Raw genomic sequence first — 26598 nt, 5'->3', positions numbered from 1 at the left:
GCCTTTTATCTCTCCTGTTTTCAATGATAGCCTAGCTGGATATAGTATTCTTGGCTGCATGATTTTCTCATTTAGTGCTCTGAATATGTCATGCCAGTTTTTTCTGGCCTGTCAGGTGTCTGCTGCCAATCTAATATTTTTACCATTGTATGTTACAAACTTGTCCTTAGCTGCTTTCAGGATTTTCTCTTTGTCACTAAGACTTGTAAGTTTTACTATTAGATGATGGGGTGTGGACCTATTCTTACTGATTTTTAGGGGAGTTCTCTGTGCCTCCTGGATTTTGATGCTTGTTCCCTTTGCTATATTAGGGAAATTCTCTACAATAATTCTCTCCAGTATACCTTCTGCCCCCCTCTCTCTTTCTTTTTCTTCTGGAATCCCAATTATTCTAATATTGTTTTGTCTTATAGTATCACTTATCTCGAATTCTCCCCTTGTGGTCCAGTAGTTGTTTTTCTCCCTTTTGCTCAGCTTCTTTATTCTCTGTCATTTGGTCTTCTATATCACTAATTCTTTCTTCTGCCTCATTTGTCCTAGCAGTAAGGGCCTCCATTTTTTATTGCACCTCATTAATAGTTTTTTTTTTTTATTTCAGCTTGGTTAGATTTCAGTTCTTTTATTTCTCTAGAAAGGGCTTTTATTTCTCAAGACTGGGTTTCTCTAATATCTTCCATGCCTTTTTCGAGCCCAGCTAGCACCTTGAGAATTGTCATTCTGAACTCTAGATCTGACATATTACCAATGTGTATATTGATTTGGTCCCTAGCCTTTGGTACTGCTTCTTGTTCTTTTTTTGTGGTGAGTTTTTCCGCCTTGTCATTTTGTTCAGATAAGAATATATGATCAAGAGAACAAAATACTGAAAGGGTAGCAAAGACCCCAGAAAAATGTATGCTAACCTAATTAAAAGATACCCCAGATCTGGGGGAGATGAAAGGGTGTAAAGAGAAGTTAAAAAAAGAAATTAAAAAAAACCTAAAATAAGAAAAAAAAAATATATACACACACACACACACACATACACACATACGACTGGTGAATAGAACAGAGCCACCCACTTGATTTTGGGTGTATTTTGTTCTGTTAGCAGAAACTTCCTTCCAAAATTTTAAGGAAAAAAAAACTTATATATATTTAAAAATACGGGTAAACACAATGAAAGGATGGAATATGACTGTAAAGATGAAAATTTTAAAAATATATTCTTAAAAGAATTAATAAGAGAAGTTGGTTGGAAAAAGAAAGAAAAAGAAAGTGGAGAGAATTTGCTCAGGCTGGAGACTAGAACAAAGCCCTGTACTAGATTTAGGGTATGTTTTGATCTATTGGAAGAAATTGTATCCTGAAATTTCTTAGAAAAACAAACAAACAAACCCTATATATATATTTACAAAAAATAAAGTTGGATACAATGAAGGGTAACATATGAGTATAATAATGAAGGTTTAAAAATAATTTTTTTAGAAAGGTATTGTTATGATCTAGTTAAAAGAGGAAAGAGGAAAAATTTTAAACAAATTAGAATAAGAAAAAATAAAATTAAATAAATTTAATTAACTTTGCAATACTAAGGAATCATGGGGAGAAAGCCCTGAATTCCATGGTTTGCTTTCCCCTCCTCTGGAATTCCACTGTTCTCCTTGATCAATGAGCTTGGTCTTGGCTGGATGTTCTTGCTGATCTTCTGGGGGAGGGGCCTGTTGCAGGATTCTCAAATGTCTTTGCTGAAGTTGGAATTGTCCTGCCCTTACCAGGGGCCAGGCTAAGTAATCTGCTTGGGTTCACTTCTGGGAGCTTTCGTTACCTGAATGCTTTCCGTGGAGGTCTGGAGGATGGGAATGAAAACGGCAGCTTCCTAATCTCTGGGCTGGAGGAGTCGAGAGCTCAGGGGCCCACTCCTTAGTACGTCCTTGGAGAAAAATGCTCAATCACTCCCACCTCCCTGATCTCTGGCTGTGCTCCGAGCTCACCTGGCCTGTGACCAAGCATTTCTGCCTGTGGCACACAGCCCTGTTTGGAGTCTCCAAACTCACCAGTTCTTGCCACTTTGCTCTTCCAGTGGGTGTAGGTGAGTTTCCCTGTATCTGCATCTTGTGGGGTCCCTACTCAAAGAGCTGTGGTTTAACTGTGCTGCGGATCACAGTTTAATGTAACCCTCAGTTGAGAGCTCACTCCTCAGTTCCGTCTCTGTTGCTGGCTTCTTCGCCTCATACCTGGCAGCTTGCCACACTCAGACACCCCCAATCTTTCAGTCACCCCATGGGACCTGAAACCACAATGTCCCCGCGATGGCTCCACACCTGCTTAGCCTCTGGAGCAATGCACTGCAGTGAAGCAGACTTTTAGAATTTCAGATTTTGTGCTCTGTTGCTCCACCGCTTGTTGGGAACCCGCTCCTTCCCCCACAGTTTATCTTCCCATTCTTTCAGATTCACTTCCCTGCATGTCCTACGTTTCAGAAAGTGGTCTATTTTCTGTTTCTAGAATTGCTGCTCTTCTCTTTGATCTCCTGTTGGGTTTGTAGGCATTCAGAATGGTTAGATATAGGTAAACTCCTGCAACCTGATGTCATCTGTCTGCTACTCCTCCTCCATCTTGACTCCTCCCAGTTTTCAAGGTTTTAATGTAAGACAGATAATTAATTCTAGGGTTTCAAGTTTATAGCAATCTAATATCTAGGTCTTTCCTCCCCCCTTTGGAATATTTTCAAAATATCCTAATATTTTGGACCAAGTCATTGGAAACTTCAAGTTCAGTATCTCATGAATCTCTTCTGGGCTAGCAACCAGTGTCATGTGCCACTGAAATTAGGGGCTCAGAACATGTGTGGGTGAGAGATTGGTTTTCTAATCTTGGCGGAGTCTACCGTATCTGAGGTTGGAGTTACTCTTTTGATTTTCTTTATAATTTGTTTCAGAGCATCACTTTTGCACATTGGCCAAATGGTAATTTTTATTAGGTTTTATCAAAACTAAAGAATTTTTTTGAATGTCTTATTTTTCTTTTTATTCTAAAATACTGTCTTTGTGTCTTTTTAGTTCCTGAAATACCCTTCTCTTTCCAGTACTGCATTATCTCCATCTGTACCCATCCTTTTCCCCAGTTTTGGGAGCCATTTTCCTTCCTTTTTAGACCAGACCTTCTCTATTTGCTCTTGAGACTGTTCACTTCCTGGGCATGCCAATTATTCTTTCATTCTGTTCATTCATCCCTCTCCCTGCCTTATCCTAGTCATGTGTTCTAAGCCCTTCCATCTTAAGGAATAATCTGTAATTTTTTAAGGGCCTGTTCTGTGCCATGTACTTTATTTTTATTTATTTTTAATTAGGAAATACTTATATTGTGCAAAATAATATGTAATATCTCAGTAATTTATGAAACATAGTAAGTAAATGAATCTACTACTAACTTAAAAAATGGTAGAATCTTGATGAAAGCTCCTGTTTGTTCTTTTCTTCTAAGCCCCATAGATAATCGGTATCATGACATTTGCTTAAGCTCTTGTTTTTATTTAGGGTTTTTTCATCCATGCATGTTAATAAATATATTCTTTAATTTTGTGTATTTTTTAATTTATAAAGATTATATCATGCTATATATTCTATATATTTTTCATTCAACATTGTTTATAAGATTTATCAACTTTGAGGTGAATAAATACACTTGATTCATTTCCACTTCTGTGTAACATTCATTTTTCTGAGTATACCACAATTATCAGTTTTCCTGTTCCTGGTCATCTGAATTGTTTCCAGGCCTTGCTTTTACAAATACTCTTTCTCTTAAGATTTTTTATGTGACATGAACAGGAGTCTCTCTAGGGTATATGCTACATCTTAGAGTATGAACAACTTCAACATTGGTATAGAATTGACTGCTATCTTGTAAAGGGTCTTACTGATTTTCATTCTCACCAGTAATATATACAAATATGTTTTGCTAATATATTTTTGCTAATAATTGATTTTGGTTAATTTTTAAACTTTGGCTAAGCTAGTAGGTGTTGAATATTATCTCATTGTGGTTTTAATTTGCTTTTCCCTGATTACTAATGAAGATTGAGCATCTTTCATGTGATTACTGGCAATTTGTGTTTCTTCTAGAATATACCAGTTTGTGCATTTGCCAGTATTTTTATTGGGTTGTCTTTTTTTTATTTTAAGTTTTTTTTTTCAAGATTTTATTTATTTATTTGAGAGAGTGAGAATGAGAGAGAAAGACAGAGCATGAGAAAGGGGAGGACAGAGGAAAAAGCAGACTCCCCGCTGAGTAGGGATTCTGATACAGTACTCAATCCCAGGATCTGAGATCAGGACCTGAGTCGAAGGTAGACACTTAACTGACTGAGCCACCCAGATGCCCCTGGGTTGCCTTTTTTAATATGATATTTTGAATTTGTTGGTATATTCTGGCATTAAACTTTTCTGTTATATATGTGGCTAGACAATAATTGTACTTAATAAACTTTTGAGAAGTTGAACTAAAATGCAGATCTATTCATATTTCTTATTATTATACCCCCAATTGAAAATTGAGGATTCTTGCCCTGGTGCTAGTGGCCCTTTCATACAGAGTCCTTACTCTCATATTTATCCTCTGCTTGCTGGGTTCTCCCAGGACCCTGGCTCTAGCAATAGCCAGGCACTTTTAGTTGACTGGATTGGCCAGCTTGCCTTTTCACAGGTTAGTCCCTTTTGTTAGAAAGCCTGTCCTCCATTTTTAATCCTCTTGCAAGTTCCTGCTTCTCCTTTACTACCCACTTTAAGCACTGTCTTTTCTGTGAACCGTTTTCTAACCTTCTAGGTATGTCATCATGCTCCTTACTAGGGCCTATACTTTGTTCTTGGTCTTAGTGTCACACCTTTGCTGCACTAGGGATGCAGCTGGAACAGGGATTGGAAGGTATAAAGTCACATAATTTGGTTAATTGTTCATATTTAAAATCTTCTGTGTTATAATGTTTCAGTATCTTAAAAATATTTCTGGCTAGGGACAATCTGCCTCTCCTAGAGCCAGCAAATAGAGATAACAAAGGGCCCAGTTGGGAGCATGCCTTTGATATCAGACTAACGAATCCAGAGCCATACCTCCTCTGTCTGGGCCCTTACACCCCAGGAGACGATATTCTGCCTTGGTCATCCCAGGGCTAGGTGTTAGGCATCTAGGGACCACTCCTATAGCTTAGAGCCTGCGCAAATTATTCAGACTACCAAACTGAAACTGCCCTGCTGTTCTGCCTTACCTTTCCCTTGGAAACCTTATTTTTTCCCTTGCTTTTGATTTTTGCCTCTTGACAACCCTGAGGTTTCCCCATTATGGCTTTTACATGGTGTGCTGTTCCTCCTTGTGTCTAGGAATTGTGAATATAATAAATTTTTTTTTTCCTGAACCTCTCCCATGGTTGCATACAATTGACCATCACATGAAAGATTACAAAAGATATGATTTTTCCTCCATTTTATGGAGATATAATTGATATACAGCACTGTATAAGTTTAAAGTGTACAACATAATGATTTGAGTTGTATTATGAAGTAATTACTGCAATAAGTTTAGTTAACATCCATCATCTCATATATATACAAAAATGTTTTTTATTCTTTGTGATGAGAAGCCTTAGGATTTACTTTCTTAACAACTTTTACATATACCATGTGGCAGGTGTTAACTTAGTCATTATATTGTACATTACATTCTTAATACTTACTTATCTCATAACTGGAAGTTTCTACCTTTGGACTACCTTCCTCTAATCACTCTCCCCCACCCCCCACTTTTGGGAACCATAAGTCTCCTCTCCTCTCCTCTCCTTCCTTCCTAGATTTTATTTGTTTATTTGTCAGAGAGTATAAGAGAGAACACAAGCAGGGGGAGTGGCAGGCAGAGGGAGAAGTAGGCTTCTCTGTGAACAAGGAGCCTGATGAGGGACTTGATCCAGGGACCCCGGGATCATGACCTAAGCTGAAGGCAGATGCTTAACTGACTGAGTCACCCATGTGTCCCTCTCATCTCTTTCTTGATTAGATTTTTTTAAAAGATTTTATTTATTTATTTGACATTGATCACGAGTATCCAGAGAGGCAGGCAGAGAGAGAGGAAGGGAAGCAGGCTCCCCACTGAGCAGAGAGCCCGATGCAGGGCTCGATCCCAGGACCCTAGGATCATGACCTGAGCTGAAGGCAGAGGCTTTAACCCACTGAGGTTAAAGCCAGGCGCCCCAAGACTTTTTTTTTTTTTTGAAAGATTCCACAGATGACTGAAATCATACAGTATTTATACTCTGTTTCAGGTATTTCTCTTCTGTTTTAGTTTTTTCAAGGTCCATTCATGTCACAATGGCAGGATTTCCTCTTTTGCTATGGCTGAATAATATTCATATATAATATGTGTGTGTGTGTGTGTGTGTGTGTGTGTGTATGTGTATCACAACTTTTTTATTCATTCATCTGTCCATGGGCACTTAAGTTGTTTCCATGTTATGGCTATGATAAGTAATGGTGCTATGAACATGGGGGTACAGATATCTCTTCAACATAGTCAAAAATATCTAACTTTTAGTCTACACTTTGCTTCTTTCTAGCTATAGGACCTGACCTGACCTCTTCAAGACCCTGTTCATTCCTAAAACTGGTGTTATAATCAGACCCTACCAATAGGGTTGCTCAGAAGGCTAATGCTTATAGACTATTTCTACCAATTCTGCCCCCATGATAAATATTACCTGCTATTTTTATTATTACTATTACTATTATGACATGCATTGATAGACCCAACTTTCTCATCTACCATTTTTCATGTCTTGAAAGGTAAGACTTACCTGTAACCCTCCTTTTGGAATATCAGCATATAGTTGATGACTGACTGACTGAATGAATGAATGAGTGAAAAAATACATATGACAAGGAATATTGGAGCCAGGATATGAAATGCCCACATTAAAAGTGTATACTTTTATTTGGTTAGGCTTTTGGGAATGGAGATGATAGTTAATTGAGAGCTTTGACTTCTTTATTAGAAAACACAAGTTTAATCAGATGGGCTGGTGGTTTCTAAACTGTGTTTTGAAGAGCCTTAGGTTGCCTGAGGTACCTCAAGTTTGGCTCGAGGTAGGGGGTGGGACACAGAGAGGAGTGGGAGGCAAATTGTATGGGAAGGACTCTGTCCTTTTCCACAGCCCTCCCTAACCCCCCTGACCTTGAAACCAGATAGCTTTGTGGTAATCCCTTTTGTGTTATGTATTGGAATTCTGCTTACATTTCATTGGAAAAGTTTAGTTGTGGGAGTAGCACAGCCCCTTTACCTTGATGTGCTGGGTGTATGGTGGCTTAGGTATGGGGGGTAAGAAGACCAAGGCAGTGCCCAGTGTGGTGGGGAGAAGTGGATGGCAGCTGAGAATCTGAGAGGTACCCTGAGGGAGGGCTCATGCAGCACTGTAGAAATAGAGTCAGTTGTGCACCTCCACTGGCAGTGTGGGAGATGAGAGTGTATTTGTATTTTTGTGTTTTAAGACAAGAAGTCAAAGCTGATTGGTAAGACAACTTTTGATACATAAGTTGCAGACAGGACATTGGCATTTCCTGTGAGATTAGAAACCCAAGGACATTGAATTTTACTTTATTGAGCAAATAGCTGTTGTATTCCCACTACCTAACAGTGTCCTGGGTCATGATTAGTAAAGTGATTGTGGTGCTGTCCTCAGGGATCCTGCAGTCCAGTGAGGAAGGCACGTAATCCATTGTCACTGACATATGAGACATGTGACAGGAGCTATGAAGGAAAGAGATGTGTGCTTTGAGTGTTGCTAACAGCTAGAGGTTCTGATTCAGTCAGGGTAGAGCACATCAGGAAGGATTTTCTGAAGAAATGATGGTCATACTGACGTCTAGAATTATGGGAGTCCCAATAGGTGGATAGTGAGCAACAGTGTAGTCAGTGGGAGTTTGAGGAAGAGGGAGCAGTCTCTATGAAGCTCAGGAAGTACAGCTTATAGAGCCCAAGGAAGGTCAGTGTGGCTGGCAGGCAGAGCACTGGGAGGGAGGACTGGGTTGGCTTCAAACCTGGTAGTTCCTGACAGTCAACTAGAAGCGCAAAGAGCAGAAACTTTCCTCTGACCTTTTGTGTGCCCTCCTTAATACTTTTGAGTCCTGGATTAGTTTCCTAGGGCTGTTATAACAAAGTACCATAGGTCAGATGATTTAAACAACAGAAATTTATTTTCTCATAGTTCTGGGAGTTAGCTGTCCAAGACTGTGGTGTCAGCAAGGTAGTTGGTTCCTTCTGAGGGCCATGAGGGAGAATCTCTTCCAGGCCTCTCCCCTTGCTTTTGGTGGTTTATTGGCATCCCTTGATTTGTGTGAGCATCACCCTTGTGCTCTGCCTTCATCTTCACGTGATGTTTTCCCTGTGTGCATTTCTGTCTAAAATTCTCCTTGTTATGAAGAACACCAGTCAGATTAGGGCTCACCCTACTCTCGTGTGACCTCATCTTAACTAATTTTATCTGCAGTAACCCTATTTCCAAATAAAGTCAAATTCTGAAATAGTGGGGGTTGAGGACTTTCATATGCGAATTTTTAGGGGTACACAATTCAACCTGGAACAACTCCTGTTTTTAGCCTGACATTGTTATTATATTTAGACAATAAGTCCCTCAAATATGAAAATGAACTTTCTCTCCCCTTTGTCTTAGGGCCTAGAGATGAAAACATAAAATTGAAACTGGCTTGTAGTAAACATGCAGTAAAATTTAGATAATAAGGTCTTTGTTCAAGTGCCATAATCTACCTCTACCTTATAAGAAAATACAAGTGCCCATTGTTGGGCGTTAACCTATTAGACAGTTGCTGCTAAGTAGATATTATTAGCCTGAAACCAGTGGGACCCACATTTATGCTAGGGGAATAGGGGAAAAGAAGGGAGAGGGAGACAGACACAGAGAATGGAACCAAAACTAAACCCAGACTTCTTGGAATGGAAGTAGTGTTTGCGGAAGGTGCCAAGAGGACTCTTGGAGGCTGTGGTTAAATGTGTGGCTGCTGAGTCCTGAGTGCAGCTGCCAGGAGTTTGTGGTCAGATGTCCAGTAGAGAGAGAGTAGCTTCCAGCCTACCTGGTCATCCTTCCCTTCCATCTTGTGGTTTCCTAAGCCCAGGGACCTATTGTCAATTCAAATACATGGTTTTTAAGTGGTGTTAATTTTTTGCTCTTCCATCTGTATTCCTGCCTGCTAAAAATCCATATTCAACACTAGGGCACTTGTCAAAGTTTTATGAAGGCTAAAATTCATCTGCTGTGTACTTACTTACAGGCACGTAAGCTGGCAACCATTCTGATGGGTTAGCACCTGTGCTACAAGTTATGAAATATTTTGAATTTTACCCCAAGCTTAACACAATATTTTTTATTTACTTATTATTCTAGCCATATATGTGGGTATGACAAACAGGTCTGTGGCCAGTTTGGGGCATTAGAATCTTAGAGTTGGAGGAAGCATATTGATTTTGTAAGCCAACTTCCTACCCCTGTGGATTTTGTCCTCCTACAGTAGTCAAAAATTAGCCATCCTGTCTTTGCAAGAGTATCCAGATCAAACAGGAGCTTTTTAACGCCAGCATCTGTGGAGGGCTTCGTGCTGAGCCTGATGTCACACCCCTTGGGTATTTAATTTTTGGCTTTTACTGACCCCTTTGTAGTTCATTTTTTTCTCTTTTATTTTAGCCCTTTAGTTACTTGAAGTTACTGCTATTTTGTCTCTTTTTTGTTCTTTAATGCCATTTCTTATTTATCACCCTCTGAAGCTACTTGAGCTTATTTGTGTCCCTCATAGGACTTGAAACACTTCCTAGAGGTGGTGGTACCATCTAGAGTGCACTACAACTTACTGTATTGTTACCTGAGTTGGTTAGCTCAACTGGTTACCTGTCTCCCAAAGCCATGTTTTCTGCCACTTTGAAGTCACCTGGAGCCCAGGTTCAATAATGTGCTAGATTTCCTCACCCCAAATGGTTGGCTTTTTGCAATATTTCTCAAAAACCTTTTTTTGTATTGTTGTTTGAATATAGTTCATACTTACTTGCCTAAATTACATGCCTTCTAGAATGTGTCTTGGCTGAGAATTTCCCAGATCTGGTTAGTAGAATGCTAGGTCTGCCAGATGTTAACAGATTCTCTCTCTTTTACCACCAGCCCTCCCCTCAGAGGGAGTGAGGATTCTGTCATGAAAAATTTGGAAACACTGCTTCCTAGATTTCCCTCTTGCGGATTCATAAGGTACATTTGCATGCTCAAGGTTTTGAGAAATCCTGAAGTAACTTCCTAGGGGTTGCTGTAGTATATTGCAGACTGAGTGGCTTAAAACAATAGATTTATCCTCTCATAGCTTTGGAGACCAGAATTCCCAAATCAGGTGTGGGGTAGACCTGTGCTCCCGCCACAGGCTCTATAGGAGAATGCATTCCTTGCTCTTGGAGCCTCTGGTGGCTGATGGCATCCCTTGACTTGTGGCTGCATCACTTCAATTTGTTTCTCTGGTCACAGGGCCTCCTCCTCTTCTGTCTGTGTGAAATCTTTCAGTGCCTGCCTCTCATAGGGATGCTTGTGACTAGATTTAGGGCCCATCCAGATAATCCAACAAAACAATCTTCCCATCTCAAGATCCTTAATCATGTTTGCCAACAAAACAATCTTCCCATCTCAAGATCCTTAATCACGTTTGCCATGACTTTTTTGATAGAAGGTAACTAATATCCCTAGATTGCAGGGATTAAGATGGGGCTATGCCTTTGGGAGTCATCTTTGTTGATCTACTGGAGCTGCTCATCTTTTATCCCTTCAGGACGAGTAGCCTTATGCTCATATTTCTCAGCCACTCCTTACACCAAATTGCTTTTCCTTTTCGTTAGTATGTATCTTTAAGCTCAGGTCTTTCTCCTGTTCACAGTGCCTTCCTATCTGTCTTGGCTCCCTACTTCCAATTGCTAAGTAGTTTGGTTTGTATTTTTAAAATACCTGGCACCTCTTGTGTCATTTCTCATTAAAGTCTGTGCCTCTGTTGAACTTTGGACAGTGTGGGATAGTGGGCAAGAGTCTCTGGAGTCAGACTGTCTGGGTCTAAATCCCAGGCTCCCTGGTTAATAGCTGTATGACTTTGGGTAAGTTACTTAATTGCTTCTGCCTGAGTTTCATTGTCTGTAATGGGGGATAATTAGAATAAATAGTTTAAAGAGTTGTTGTGGGAATTACATAAGTTAATAAATGTAAACTGCTGAAAACACAACCTATCACTGTACTGTCCAAAATTGTAGCCATAAGCCATCTGTGGCTATTGAACAATTAAGGTATGGATAAAGGGCTGAGGAAATGAATTTTTAAAATGGAAGCAATATAAAACATATTTCTATTAAACATAACTCTCTTGTTTTGGTAGGATTACATTTCAGTGTATTTCTCACTTAAACACACCACCGATTTTGTTGATGTCAACTAATTACTCACTCAGAATGATTTTTTTCCCGAGTTCTATCTAACATTGTAGTGCATTTGTTGATTTTATGCAGACATCAGGACTTACAGGGATACATGTACCTCATCATTGGTAATTAAATTGAAATGTTTATATTTTTTAAATAAAATATAATTCTTTTCCAGTTCAAATAACTATAGGCCAGTTTTAGAATTTAAAACAAAGTCACATTACTGCCACAGAATTGAATGCAGACACAGAAATAGTACTATGATCAGAGCAATGAAGACATAAAGAGACTGGAAATTCCGTGATTAATTTGCAGTATGCTCTGCTGGAGCAAAGTAGAAAAAAACTGTTTGTTGTGTAAAAAAATTTTAAAGAAAATAAAGTGGGTAGTATAAAGAGATATTTAAAATAAATCCTTAGAAGATTTGAAGTTTCCTCTCAAAAATCAAAAAGAATTAATGTTGTCTGAAATCTGAATTAAATATTGAATACATTTAAAATTTTAACAGTCTGTGAATTTGTCACTCTGGATGCTTATAAAATAGCTTGAGTTAATTCACAAAAAAGGAAACCAATTCTAGTTGGAGAGAGAAAATAAATTATTTGCTACTGAAGTTTTATTAGAAAAGATAAAAAATATATATAAAATTTTAGTGATATTTAATTAAGTTGCCAGTTGTCTATAGAATACAAGGTTTTTCTAACACTATAAAAGATCAATTGATTTGAAATTTGAAAAATTTCAAGTGTATTTCTTTATCTTTAGACAAGTTGTATGATATATGAGTTACTGCCTAGTTACTACTTTAGATATCCTTTTTCTCAAAGGATTTAAAAATTTACAAAGAAATAATGTAAAATTTTGGTGAGAAATACCAATTTTATAGCTTAGATATTTTTGAAAGTTCTGTATATCAAAGAAGAATTTCAGATGGATATGAAAAAATTTCTATTACATTAGGTATGAATCCAACTATGGCAAGTGAAATATTTGCATTTATTAAAATTTTAAAGTAAAGACTGATGTTTCTTTTATCGCTTTATTCCCCTATATTCTGAAGCAGACTTAAAAGATGTCATACTGTAGTTAAAATTTTTCAGTCTATACATTCACATATATGAATCATTGTCAGTTTATAAACCTGTTGAAGGAAATAGAGGACATGAACTCAGTGATCTTGTCCTTTTTGCGAGCACACATGGTGTAATCATGGATGAGTTTTACAAAGATTTCTGTAATATTTACTCCACTGTAAGATTTTTTTCTTTCTTGAAACAAAAAGGATGCTTGCCAAATATTTAGTAATTATAAAGAAAACATGCAGTATGATTTATGTTTTTCTCAGTCATTTGAAGCTCTAAGGAAAGGAAAAATTTGTGATCCTAGTGAGGGAGGTGTGAGAATTCATATTAAATTTTAATTTTTTATAGTCAATAATAATGAATTTATACATCTTTCAACATGAATCAATATGTAGAATATTTTAGTTAATAGTAGCATTAGATAACTGACTATAAAAACTAGAAAAAAAAATTAAAGAACACTAGTAGAGTTGCTTTCCAGTGTATGGAAATACTCATTTGGATTCACTGTTAATACTTGACATAAGAGTGAGTTAATGTGAACAGATATGGATTTTAACCTGGTAACCTTTTGATCCAAAATCAAGTCAATTTTTCTTAAAAAAAAAAAAAAAAGTGAACAAATTATGCCAGTGTATATGATGAATATATTTTGTTTTTTTAAAGATTTATTTATTTATTAGAGTGAGAGAAAGAAAGTGAGCAGAGGGAAGGGGCAGAGGGAGAGGGAAAAAGAATCTTCAAGCAGACTTCCCACTGAGCAAGGAGCCTGATGTGAGGCTTTATCCCAGGATCCTGAGAGACTGTGACCTGAGCTGAAATCAAGAATCAGATGCTCAACTGACTAAGCCATCCAGGTGCCCCTATGTATTTAATGAATATTAAAGGGATTTTTTTTGGTTTTTTTTTGGTATTCAGTTTTTAGAAGACTTTTAAGTATATTTGATACAACCTAGATATGTGATTCTCCTTTTTCAGTTATCAATTCTATGAAATCTAAATACAGATCAAGTACTTCTTAAGAAAATTTAGGTCTGAATTGAGATGTATTCTAAGTGTAAAATAACAGATTTTTGAAGATTTTAATACAAAAAAGAATGTGCAACATCTCATTAATAATTTTTATTTACATACTGATATAACATTTTGAATATATTTGATTAAATAAATTTATTAAAATTAACTTTTGCCTTTTTCTTTTTAACTTTTTAAAATTTGGTTGCTAAAAAATTGAAAATTACACATATGGCTCAAATACATTTTGGTTGGTCAGCACTGGCCTAACACATCATAGGTATCCAGTGAATGAATGTTAACATTAATATGATCACTAATATAATGATGATGATGATGAAGATGTTGTATATATTACTTGTCCTCTCACTAGAAAACTCCTTAAAAGTAGGAAATATATCTTATCCTTATTTTTATTTGCCATATCACATTGAGTAGTCCTGTATTTTTTAGAGGTTGTTCATCAGTGAATTGATTGCCTCAAGATCTGCTTTTAACATTACAAGTGCAGAGCTGTGTTGTTGGTTTTTGTGTGTTTTTTTTTTTTTTAAATCCTAGGGATAATGGCATAGAAATCCCTTTGAGTCTGTGCACATGTGTACATATGCACACGCACGCACACATACACACGCACACACACACGAGTGTTTTGTTTAGTGTACTGGAAGGTGGGGTTATTTAAGCATTCATAAATCATAATTGTGGATTATTCCAAAAGTAATTTGTACTTATGTTTAAAAATTATTTTTCAGTAAACTTAGAGTTTTTATATTTTTTTAGGTAATTGAAAAGTTTTAAAAATTGTAGCACTGGCATCTTGTTTTAGTTGAAGCACTTTTATTTTGATTGAAGGAGAATTATTATGGAAATAAGACTACAGTTAGGTTTAGACAAATTGGTTTCATACACTGCCAAGTTCTCTAACTAGCTCTATGACCTTGAACAAGGGATTTAAGCTTTCTGAACTTCAGTTTTCTAATCTGGAAAAATGGGGATAATATCAGTTACCTCACCAGGATGTTGTGAGAGATATAAATGGGAAAAATATCTTAGAGTACTTAGCTATCAGAGGAATTATAGACATGTAGACTATTATTATTTTAATTGAAATAATCATACATATTTTGAAGAAAATATGTGTTGTAATATAAGGTTGAGTTAACCATGTCTATTAAAATGTGATAACTTATGTAAATTTTAAGCATAGTGTCGTGGTATAAAAAAAATATGCTCTCAATTTTCCCAAATGTATGATGTCAATCTACAAAATGTAGTCAAATAGCCCAAATAAGTCATAAATATTAGTAGAGAGACTAGCTGGGAAAGAAAGCAGTAGTTAGGCTTTTCAGTTTTGTAAGATTAGATTGAAAGGTACATATGATCAGGTTAGACTGAACTAGAGTTACCTGCTTTTCAGTCGAAGACCCTGACAATATTGGGAATTTGGACTTTGGTGCTGCTGTGACTAAGATGGGAGGTTGTGTCCAATCCCTGTTAGGGCAGATATTATTTTTACTTGGGAGAATCTCTGCCCCTCCTCTTCACCCTTACCCCTGAATGCCCTTACAAAACTCTGGTCTTCAGTAGAGTGCAATCTTGATAAGGTTTTTGTCCTATAAGTCAAGATTCTTGAAGGTGTAGGGTTGAATAAAAGCTAAGCTCCTTTGCTGTTGGTGAGAGAAAACAAAATGACAAGATAAAAATAGCTTAGGGGCACCTGGGTGGTTCAGTGGGTTAACCCTCTGCCTTCTGCTCAGGTCATGATCTCAGGGTCCTGGGATCAAGCCCCGCTTGGGGCTCTCTGCTCAGCAGGGAGCCTGCTTCCCCGATCTCTCTCTGCCTGCCTCTCTGCCTACTTGTGATCTCCCTTTCTCTCTGTCAAATAAATAAAATAAAATAAAATAAAATAAAATAGCTTAAAGCATAACCACTGTAGAAGTTGGAGCTGTCTCTAAGTATCTCACAAATAGCTACCCCCCCACCCCGATGTTTCTGTGTCAGGGCTGAGCTATCTAGAAACGTACCTAGATTGTGTGGCCTAAAAGGCAGTGACACTGGAAAGAGAGTTGCAAGATAATGGAGACACATATTTTTAAATATGTGATTCTCCCTCCCCCCAAAATGATTTCTGATAACTTCTCTGAGTGGTAGAACCCAATGTCCAATATAATACAACAAATAACTGGAGAGACTTCCTAGCCCACAAACTGAGTTTTACCAGTTGGACCCACCCACGGACAGGACACTCCAGGGGAATCAACATTGTTTGTTTGTGTTAGGACCTCTGTGATTTACAGTCATTTCTACAACACTTTGTTTTCTGGCTCTGAAAGTTAGTTAGCTTTATTAGGTTTATGATAAGTAGCTTTCTGGATAGATGCTTACAAATTTTTTCATTTAGATTTGTGTATAGATGTTTGAATTTTATCTGTTTCAGTGATTTTAAGTTATGTAAGTCACAGTTCTTATTTTGTATCATTCTTCAGTGATTTACAGTGTCTCCAGGGTGATGGATATTCCACATTGCAGAACAGATTTGAAATGCATCAGGGAGCCTGTAAGTGATATTTCTGTCATAGTATGTGCATATTTTAGGTACAGTCTTACCTGGATTGTGCCAATTACTTATCCCAGAAAGAAATTGAGTTAAAAGATTGTAAATAGTTAAATTCTGCTTGTTACCAACAGTGTCATTTTAGTAGCAACCTGTTGAATGCATGTGGATGGGGAAAGATAGAGTCATCAATATGTATGTATTCTTTTATTATTATTATTATTTATCAATAATAATATTATTTATTACTTTTATTATTTATTATTATTTATTATGTATTCTTTTATTTTTTATTATTTATGGCCTTTTTAAAAAAAGATTTTATTTAATTATTTGTCAGAGAGAGCACAGGCAGACAGAATGGCAGAGGGAGAAGCAGGCTCCCTGCGGAGCAAGGAGCCCGATGTGGGACTCAATCCCAGGACGCTGGGATCATGACCTGAACCAAAGGCTTAACCAACTGAGCCACCCAGGCGTCTCTATTTATGGCCTTTTTAAAGTTGTAAACAAAAGTACATTTGTTCTGTCTTCCTCCCTTAGCCAGGACACAAATTATAAAAAGAACTGTACAAGGAAGAGTTAAAAAATCAGGTAAATACTAAAATTTCAATAATACTTGTCTTTTCAGTACAATTTTTTTTTCATTCTAAATTTAAAGTTTTTCATTAAACGTGTCCTGGAACACTGGACAAAGTATAGCACTGTTTTAGTTTTGAGTACCTGTAAAAAATCATTTCCTGTGTAAATCACTTGGATGAATAGAACTACGTAAGCATATACTTTACAAAAAAACAGGCTTTAATTGTATGGACTGTCACTTTGAGAGATAATGAGAAAGGGAAAAGGAAAGAGAGAGGAACTCTATTTTCAAAATTTGTGTGTGTATACACACACACACACACACATACACACACCACAAAGAGATTTTTACCACAAAGAGATTATTATTTAAGCATGAAGTTTACTGGTAATTTATTATTAACTTCCCTACAGATCTATACAAGTCTTTATCAATGTATCTGGAACCCTGAGTTATAAAAACTTTGAGGTAGTATATTGTTCTAAACTTGAAAGGAGTTATTCACACCAGCACTGAACTAGCCAGTTAGGCAGATATTTAAAAGGATTTTGACAGGGATATGTTTCTTGTATTTCCTCTGTTTTTTTCCAGCTTGATTTCATGCTCAAGTGTGGTGATTTATATCTCCAGGGCACAGTGCCATCCAGTATAGAAGAGGTCAATATGGTAGTATTTCATAGCTTTTCTTTTATCTACACAGCCTTGCCACCTTCTGTCCATGACTCATGCATCTACTGGTGTTCCTGATAGCAGAACATTTAATTAGCTGGACAGGTTACCTGGTTACTATTCTCAATCTGTCCACGTGTGGGTTTGCTGATGCATTGGAAATGTGGAGGTCTGAGCCAGTGCAGGAGCATAATCCTATCTAGGCCAGGAAATGCCTGGCTTCCCAGATACTTTTCAGAGCAATAGGGCAGGGACTAAATCTCTTATTTCCTTCCTGTCCTTTATTCCATAACACCTATGGCCCAAGTGGATGTTTGATATTCACTAATCTGGGACACTTTGTATTGTTAATGAATTCTACAGAGACCACATTTTATGTTAGAACATTGGTAGATACATCATTATGGAGTGATTGATCCTATTAGTGAAGAAATTATTATATAAATAATTTGTTACAAATATATATATATATACACATAAATGTGTGTGTTGTCTTTCTAATTATATAATTAAAAATTATATCTCTGTACCTTATTAATAACTCTTTCCTTTCTACCCCTTATGTTAACTCTTTAATCCCATTTTCCTTAAAGCACTTGTCTAATTATAGAAGTTTATTTTACTGTGTTGAAATTGATGATATTACAAATGCTGGATTGTGCAAATGCAGATGAAATTCAAATTCTGGTATTTGCATTCTTCTTGGTAATTAAACTAAGAAGGTACAATAATCATTTGCAATTTGAAAGGAACATGTATTTTAAACCAACTAATGATGGGAGTTCTGCCACTGAAATATGCTAAACTGTTTCAGAATATTTTTTGAGTAGTTTATATTAGAGATAAAAATTAATCAGTTTTATTTATGTTCTAGATATTTATAAGAACAAACCAATGGGCAAAATATAGCCTTACTAGAAAAATGGAAAAAAGATGAAAAGATAAAAATAAATAATTCCTAGAAGAAATAGAATATATGATCATAAATAAAAACTCTCCAGTCTTAATACTAGCCAAAAAATGAAAACCATCATTTTTTGACCTGTAAAATTGGGAAAAAAATGTTTTTGAAAAATTAACATATTAGGTTATTGCTTTTCTCTGACATTTTTTCATAAGTAAATATTTTTTTAAAAATTTACTATGGGTACAAGACTGAACATTACAATCCTACGTAGTATAACTGGGGGTATCTGGCTTCTTTTTAAAATGTTTCTTTCATCCTTCCAGCTCATGGTGGTTTACTGGAAAGTCTAATGTTTGGCAACAGAGCCATTGTCACTTCTTGATGTATAGGTATGAGGCACATGTTCAATGGCTTCACACCTGTTAGAAGGGCTTGTTCCCTTACAAATGGAGGGAATGGGTGGTTACAGAAAGAATATCTTAGTTGGTGGGCACAATTAATTCTTTATCATTCAGAGTTTGTTGGTAACATTTTTGGATTACAGTGCTCCTTTCTAAGAAAGTAAAAAAAGGGAGTGAAAGTCCATTTTTCCGTGGCAGCAGCTTTTATGGGGAAATAATTGTTAACTTTGAAAGACTACATACAGGAATTGGAAATTACTTATGTTTTAAATATTGACGATATCCTGGTTTCCTGTCTACCACTTGGTCAGCTAGCTTTCACTCCACTGATAATTGTTGGCTGTATTGTTGTTCTTTGTTGTTCTTCACTGGATAATGCATTAGTGTGTTTTACATGGTTCTCAACTGTAGACATTAGTCCAGTCTCTTTATTTATTTTTTTTTTTTGCAGTATTTTATAGTGAAAATTCTGAGGTCTGGGAGTCTGAAGACTTTTTTGGGGTGGGGGGGCAGGTACTGCTACTTCCAAACTGTGTGACTGTACACCAAACATTTAAATGTTTTTAATCAATTTCCTGATCTGTAAAGTGACAGACTTGAATTAATTAACCCTATGGTCTTTTGAATTCTGTGAATTTGAAAACGATTTTATGTAGTGATTTGTGTTACAAACACGAAAACATGAGCCAGAAAAAATACTTTTCAAAAACATTCTGATTCTGTATTCTCCACACATATCTACATTGCCAATCTTCCCATTGGAAGTTTTCTTCTTTTTTAATTTTTTAAAATTTATTTGACAGAGACACAGTGAGAGGAGAACGTAGCGAGAGGAGAGCCGGGGGAGTGGGAGTGGGAAGCCTCAGCAGGCTTCCTGCTAAGCAGAGAGCCCCATGAGCCAGATGACCTGAGCAGAAGGCAGATGCTTAACCTACTGAGCCATCCAGGCGCCCTCCCACCCCAGTTGGAAGTTTTGATTCTAATTTAGAATTGTGTCCTGTGTTAGTCATCGAGGTGTTTGCATCTCTCTTATGGAGAGGTATAGATACTTTGATACTGTAATTGCTGTTAGCTGAAAAGATGCTTATTTTAGAGTAATTAGAACTTACAGAATTACAGAACATAAAGGGCAGTGTAAATTGGTGCTTTCTCCCCCTACAAGAGGGATATTCTATTATCTGATGCTTGAGATGATCTAAACAAAGGAATTCATTTATTAGTGGTGTGATTTCTCTAGCCCAATACTACTTATCTTATACAGTGTTAAAAGAAGCTGCCAAATGGTTCTTAGGCAGAAACACACTGTATGATTTAGCATGCATTTCAAAGGAACAAGGTTCTCAAATTGCATATAAGAAAGTGTCCTTTTCATTTGTCCTTCTGGGCTATAAGTGCATCCATGTTTGAAGGAAGAGGAGAAATGCTAGTTCCCTGCAGGAAGGTAGACTTCCTGGCTCATACGTATTTGGATGTGGGCTGGAGGATCAGTCAGTGGCTAATACAGCATTTTGTGGTCATCGGTAGAAGAGGTAAAATTTCTGTACTTCCTTCAGCTTTTTATAGATGTGTAATTTTAAGTAATTTTAATACTCTAGTCAGGATATGATTGAATTAATTTTTTGAATTATTCTTTATTGTTATGGTGCTGATCTGGAACATTTTTTTTTTAAAGATTTTATTTATTTATTTGACAGACAGAGATCACAAGTAGGAAGAGAGGCAGGCAGAGAGAGAGAGGAAGGGAAGCAGGCTCCCCGCTGAGCAGGGAGCCTGATGTGGGGCTCAATCCCAGGACCCTGAGATCATGACCTGAGCCAAAGGCAGAGGCTTAACCCACTGAACCACCCAGGCACCCCAAATCTGGAACATTTCTGAGTATTCCATGAAAGGTGAAAAATAGAGATACCCAAATATTGGGACTCTAGGCATCAGGGGCACCTAAATCGGGCACTTTGGGTCCCCAGGCAGTGGCCCCGCTTCTTTGGCCCCACTTCCTTGGCTCCAGAGCTCTGAAATAATACATCCACAGCCAATCCAAGTCCATCTTCAAGCAATACTGTACTGCTTCCTGTATAGTGCACATGCCCAAACAAGATCTGAGAATTCTCACGTGCTATGTAGTCGTCTTCCTCTGAGTTCTGCAGTGTTCTAAAATTACATGATGTCGCTTAATTAGAACTAGAAGCACTGATTAATCCATAAAACACTCCATAATGGGAAATGATTAATTTGGTTTAAAAATGAATCTGTTATGATCTTTTGTTCTTTTGTTGGTTTTTTTTACTTGTTTTGGTAGGTCCCAGTTGGAGGAGGTTGAGGAGAGTGGTTGTTTTCTAGGTCAAAATAATGGACAACTTGGATTCCAGTTCTGGCTTTGCCTCTGTTGTGTGATATTATGCAGATTGACTTCTGTCATGTGCCTTATTTACCTCAGGGGCCAGTGGCTCTTTGCCTCTCCGGCCAAGTTCTTGCAAGAATAAGATAGAAAATGTTACAGTCATGGTGATTACTTAAATCTGTGTAGCATTTAATATGAAATGGATACCCTTAATAACCATGTACAAAATTAAATTTAAGAGTCACAATTGGGACATTATCTCTTCAGTTAAAAAGTTTTCTCTAACAAGGATTGAACCCAGGCTGGAATTTGTATTGGATTAGTTGTATTCATAGCAAATGAGTTGGAAATTTAGTTCATTTAGTTCCTTGTTTTCTGAGGAATTAAGTATCAGAATTTTTAATGTCAGTTGTAGGTTCTCAGTTGCAATGACATTCCAGTTATGAAGTCTTACAGAAGCTTTCTCCAACTGCCCTGCTCTTATAGAGGAGGCAGAAACAATGATCTTGTTGGCTTGGCTGACGCCTGCCTGCTTAGATACTGTGTCTCCCTGTGGAGTCCCCTCAGGGGCTCAGGGAGAAGACAAGCGGAGGCCAGCTGGGCTCCCTAGGTCTGAGACCAGGAGCCTTTGCTCTGCTCCATTTCCCACTCATTGTGCAGCTCAGGCCCTATCACTTGAGAGACCTGGCAAGGAAGTCAGGAGGAAGTGAGTGCCCTGCTGGTTCAGAATGTTCCAGTGTGGTTGGAAAGTTTGAGAAGGGCCCTGGGTGAGAAGAACAAGACCTTATTGACAGGGTTCAGGCCTGGTCAGGTCTGTTTCACATCAGCTTTCTGAATAATCACAGCTTTCCCTGCCCCCATGGATCTCTAGCACTTTCACCTCTGCTTTTAAAAAAAAAAAAAAAAAAAAAAAAGACAAACAAACAAACAAAAAACACTGTATACAGCCATGGTAGAACACAAAGCATTTTAACTTTTTATTCCAAGAGAAATTATGAAATGTATGAAAAGTATGGTGTTGCTTGCTTGAAAATGACAACACTGATACCAACAACAAAACAAAACTTTATACATTCTAGGGCTTTCCAAACTACTGTAAAATTAATCTTCTTATTGTAAATACTTTTTCTATTAAGGAGCTTTCTCACTGATTGATTTATAAGACTACCCATTATTCTCAAATTTCCGATAGTCATATAGACTGGCCTGGCCTGTCCTGGTCTGAATTGCTCAGCCCTCTTACCTGATATAGTTTGCATGTTAGGTATTTAAAAACCATGCAATTGCATCTATATCAAAAGATCGAGAGGAAAAGGAATATGCCAAACCATTTCTCTTCTTCTCTACATGAGTCTATAAACCAGAATATTTATGTCAAGAAGTCAGAAGAAAATCTGCTGGAGGTTTTAATGAACCACAAAATGTGTCCCTTGTATACCTTGCCTTGTCATCCTACCTGAATTTATGTGTGACTCCTACATTAATGTAGTAAACACTCTCTTGGCAGCCCTGTCATTTTCAGGACCCATAGGGTGTCTCCATTTCCAGCTTTAAGTCAGCTAGTGACAATAATAAGGCTTGTTTCATTTTTCTTTTTCCTGGAATATCTGGTGGGAACTTTTGAAGCTCAGAGGGATATTTTAAACTTTTTTGAACTGAGAAAACTGAAGAAAACCCAAATGTTCCCAACTACTTTTGAATACACAGATTTCCAGTAGTAGTGGGAGCCTCCCATTTTTATGTTTAAGTCTGTATGGGATGGAGAGGACTTACCCAGGCTAAAAGCAGGTGAGCAGTTAACAGGATTGATTGCAGAATGTCTACCCAATTCATATTTAGAACAAGGCTGGTGGCTTTTTATAGTACCTCTAGAACACTGATGTCTTACCCTTTGGCCTCCAAATAGTTTTATTTGATGACTTTCATACTTTCTTACCCTAAAAGTGGCACATGAAATATTTTAGTTTAAAAACCACTGCCCCTTACGTAGAAATTTTTCCAAGAGTTATTAAAAACCAGTTGAGAATCTGTGTTTAGTCAGATACCTTCATCTTAATGAAGGGATTAAGATGCATCCTAATTTACAAAAAATAAACATCCTCTTTTATTTAAAGTTTATGAATGTATGTATATGCATACATATTCAGTGATAATAATACAAACCTTATTCTGTTTAACACTCTCTCCCATCCCTAAAACTCTTTTTTTAGTTACTTTCCAGAACCCTTGAGTTAGAAGCCAACCCCCACCAGTGCCTAGAAGGTCTTCCTCAACAAAGGCACTCATCTTCCTCCTCTCTGCCACAGTGTCTTTTTTCAGTAATGTTAATAATGTTCTGGTGTTCTACCTCCTTACACTCACCTGCATTTTCCCCAAGTCCCTGCAGCTCCCATCTCATTCCTTCACTCGAGATCCTTTTTCACAACCGCCTAGAATTAGTCTGATTCCTGTTTTACGTTCCTGTAGTATTGAGGTCTGTTTTGCTACACATATTTTGCATATTTCACACGGCTAGTAAGTGGCAAAACCTAAACCCACATCCATCTGAAGTGTCATGTTTTCTCTGTTGCCCCATACAATGTCCCTGGATTTTGTTTCTTACTCAGTAAATAGGACAATGATAACACTCAACCATGCTTCTCTGGTGCCCAAGTGAAATAATGTCTATGAAAATGCTTACTGAACAGTGGAAAGTGTAACACCATTCTGTTTTTACCATCACTAGCTGTATTATTTTTATTCTGGTTGCCATGATCCTTAATTTAAGTTCATGTAACTCCTTTGGTGCGTTTCTCAAAGCTCTCAGTCTTGACTGCCTTCTATGCTAGCTGCGATGGGTCTGACAATTGTCTCTTTTCCTTTTCTTCCCAGGATGGTTCATACTTGGCTGAGTTCCTGCTGGAGAAAGGCTACGAGGTGAGTGACTCAGTGAGCAAGCACAGGCTGGTGGAATCACTTGGACACAGTGGCCTCCTGCTTCCTCTGCCGCCGTCCTCCTGTGTGTGTTTTCCATTGAAACTCTGATAACAAATCAAAATCAGGGGAAGAATGTGCCTCTTGAATTGTAACCATGCCAGCTCATTGTGCTATTTATCTGCTGGTGAGCACTGGTGGCTTCCCCCTGTTCCTTAGTGTTTAACTGCTTTGCACGCTTTCCACATTCTCAGATAAAGCAACCTGGGTAAGCTAAAAGCTATAACATTATGAGGGTTAATTTATGATGTAATGTGTTACATAAAAAAGTCCCACTCACAGTGAAGTCACTTAATTCGGAAATTGCACAGAGCAATAAAAACTAAGCTGATCTTTGGCAAGCTTGAATGAAACATTTACACTCAGAGGTTTTTTCATTCTAATAGGCAGCCATATATTTTATGGATGCCAGCACTTCTGGGTTTGCTGCTTGGTGTCATTATCATTGTCATCTTCTTTTTCTCCTCTTTTGCCCTCCCCTTGAACATTTTCTGCTTTTCTTAAAGGAAATGGGTTTTACGTATTAAGTTTGATGTGTGTAAATCTTACTTTTTCTAAGGACAATTTTCTGTATATGAGTTCATGCTGTACAGAGAACAAAAACCTATATAGTGACCTATATATTCTGGCCTGGTTTGGGAGTATATATATTAACAAATTTGGATTCTCTGGATTATTCTGATTATAGATGTACTATTTTTAAAAAATGCGCACTGTGGGGAGATAGGAAAAACAATAGCTAGGAATTTGGCATCTAAATGCCAGCAGGATCTGAAGAAAAGGAAACAACTTTTCTTATTGTAACTCATAATCTTCTCTAAGAACATTGACTTTTAGACTTTCAGAAGTAATAGCACATATGTTTAGCATCTTCAATTCCTTTACCTAACCAGGTCGTTTTATATCTTGCAAAAATATCAAAATAAACCAAATATGAATATGAAAGTATACATATACACTTGTGTTCATATACAGATTCCTGTAATTGAGTGATAACATACGTATTCTGCAGAGCAGAGAATTTTAGAGTAGATCATATATAGAGTTGGTTTTAGATAAAGACTAAAAATTTATTCAGACTACATTTAATAAATCTAAAAGGGAAGGATTGGCAGAGAAATTACTTTGTTTCAGGTGTTGGCAACAGCTAAGAGGTGTTTGGTAGCTAGAGAGGAGTTAGTGATTTATCTGTGTATCAAGTGAACCAAGAGAGGTAACTTAGTAAGACCGGATGGGGTTCAGGATGTGCTACCCCAAGATGTGGTACCTTAGCATATTGAGTATTTTAAGCCTAAGGAGTTTAGAAACTAGAGGCAGTTTGAGAAAACCGAGAAATTTCTCCTATTAATCTTTGTTGATTTAATGTGGAGGGGGAAAAAAGTTTTCCTCAACCCTCTTAGGGTCCCTGGCAGGGTCTGAAAATAAAACTGAAAAGCATGTAAGTTTATTTTCTGTAAGTTTAATGTGACTGGAAACTTTTATAATTAAATGAAGATCCAAAGAAACCATTAAGGTTAAGTATTTTTATGTTAGGTTTGGTGGAGAATGGGTGGTGTTGGAGAAATATGACAGGTCAGGGAGTATGAAGTAAGTATGGGAAACCTAACAAGATCTGTTTGTTTGGATTCTTCTTGGCATCCCCTCGTCTTCAGAGATAAGGATATTCGTTTTCTCCCATTATAGTGGTGGGCACCTCTCACTGGAGCATTCGTGACTATTTCAGGAGAGAAGAGCAGGGTGAAAGTTAGAGAGACTTTTCTGCTTCTATTGTTTTGTCAGATTACTTTAGCTTAAAGTATTCCATACATCAAGGTGCCATATTTTGGGGTAGCGTGTCCTGAACCCCATCATGGTCATTGCAGTTTTGAAGAGTGAGGTGGCATGTCAGAAGGAGTGCTTAAATTGCATGGATGTTGAAATTTACTTCCAAGGAGGACATGGGGAACTAAGAGGTGAGATGAGGATGATGGCAATAAATAGTATCTGCAGCCAGTCCAGAGGAAAACGGAGCAGGTATGATGGTGTGAGGTGGAGTAGTCACTGTGATAATGTGGTGGACTAGTGATAGGGCCTGGGGTTAACGTGGATATGGTCGATGGTGAGTAGTCTCAGTCAGCATGGTGGTGCTGTTAGCATTACCGGAACTTGCTAGGCTTCTTATAGGCACAGAGACAGACAAAGCTCTTCTTAGGTGGCTTGTTAAGGGATCAGCAGACTTCAGAAGATGGGTAGTAATGTTCCCAAATGGATGACAGACTTAGAAATAAGTGTAATGAGAACCTAGGACTGCCAGGTGAGCTACAAATGTTTTTGTTCCATTGACATTCGAAGTCATAAGAGCAGATTTGATTCTGATAAAGACAATAGAAGGCCCACTTGGCAAATCATAGTTAGTGGGAGAAATGAATCATTGAAACAATGATTGGCAAGAGAAGAGAGGTTTAGGAGTGAGATCCATAAATTAATAGAAGGAGATAGTATAGATAATACAGGAGAAAGGTATAGAACTATAAAGTATAATCAGAAATGACTCCTTCTCGTAGTCAGGGGAAATATGAATTTTGTAGAACTAGGGGAGCGAAAAGGTAATTATCCATATTGTATTCAA

General features: G+C 37.4%; 1 protein-coding gene across 2 annotated transcripts in view; it reads left to right on the top strand.

Moving 5' to 3' along the window:
* The window catches only part of GMDS (GDP-mannose 4,6-dehydratase), a 636593-nt gene that overhangs the window by 125453 nt on the left and 484542 nt on the right, over positions 1–26598 (top strand). For both annotated transcript variants that reach the window (XM_059179107.1, XM_059179106.1), the window contains exon 2: positions 23889–23933. In XM_059179107.1, coding sequence (XP_059035090.1) covers positions 23889–23933 — 45 coding nt within the window. The remainder of the gene's footprint in view (positions 1–23888; positions 23934–26598) is intronic.

The sequence above is a fragment of the Mustela lutreola genome, chromosome 6 (assembly GCF_030435805.1).
Source record: "Mustela lutreola isolate mMusLut2 chromosome 6, mMusLut2.pri, whole genome shotgun sequence".
Taxonomy (NCBI): Eukaryota; Metazoa; Chordata; class Mammalia; order Carnivora; family Mustelidae; genus Mustela; species Mustela lutreola.
This window is presented reverse-complemented; position numbering and strand designations above follow the sequence as displayed.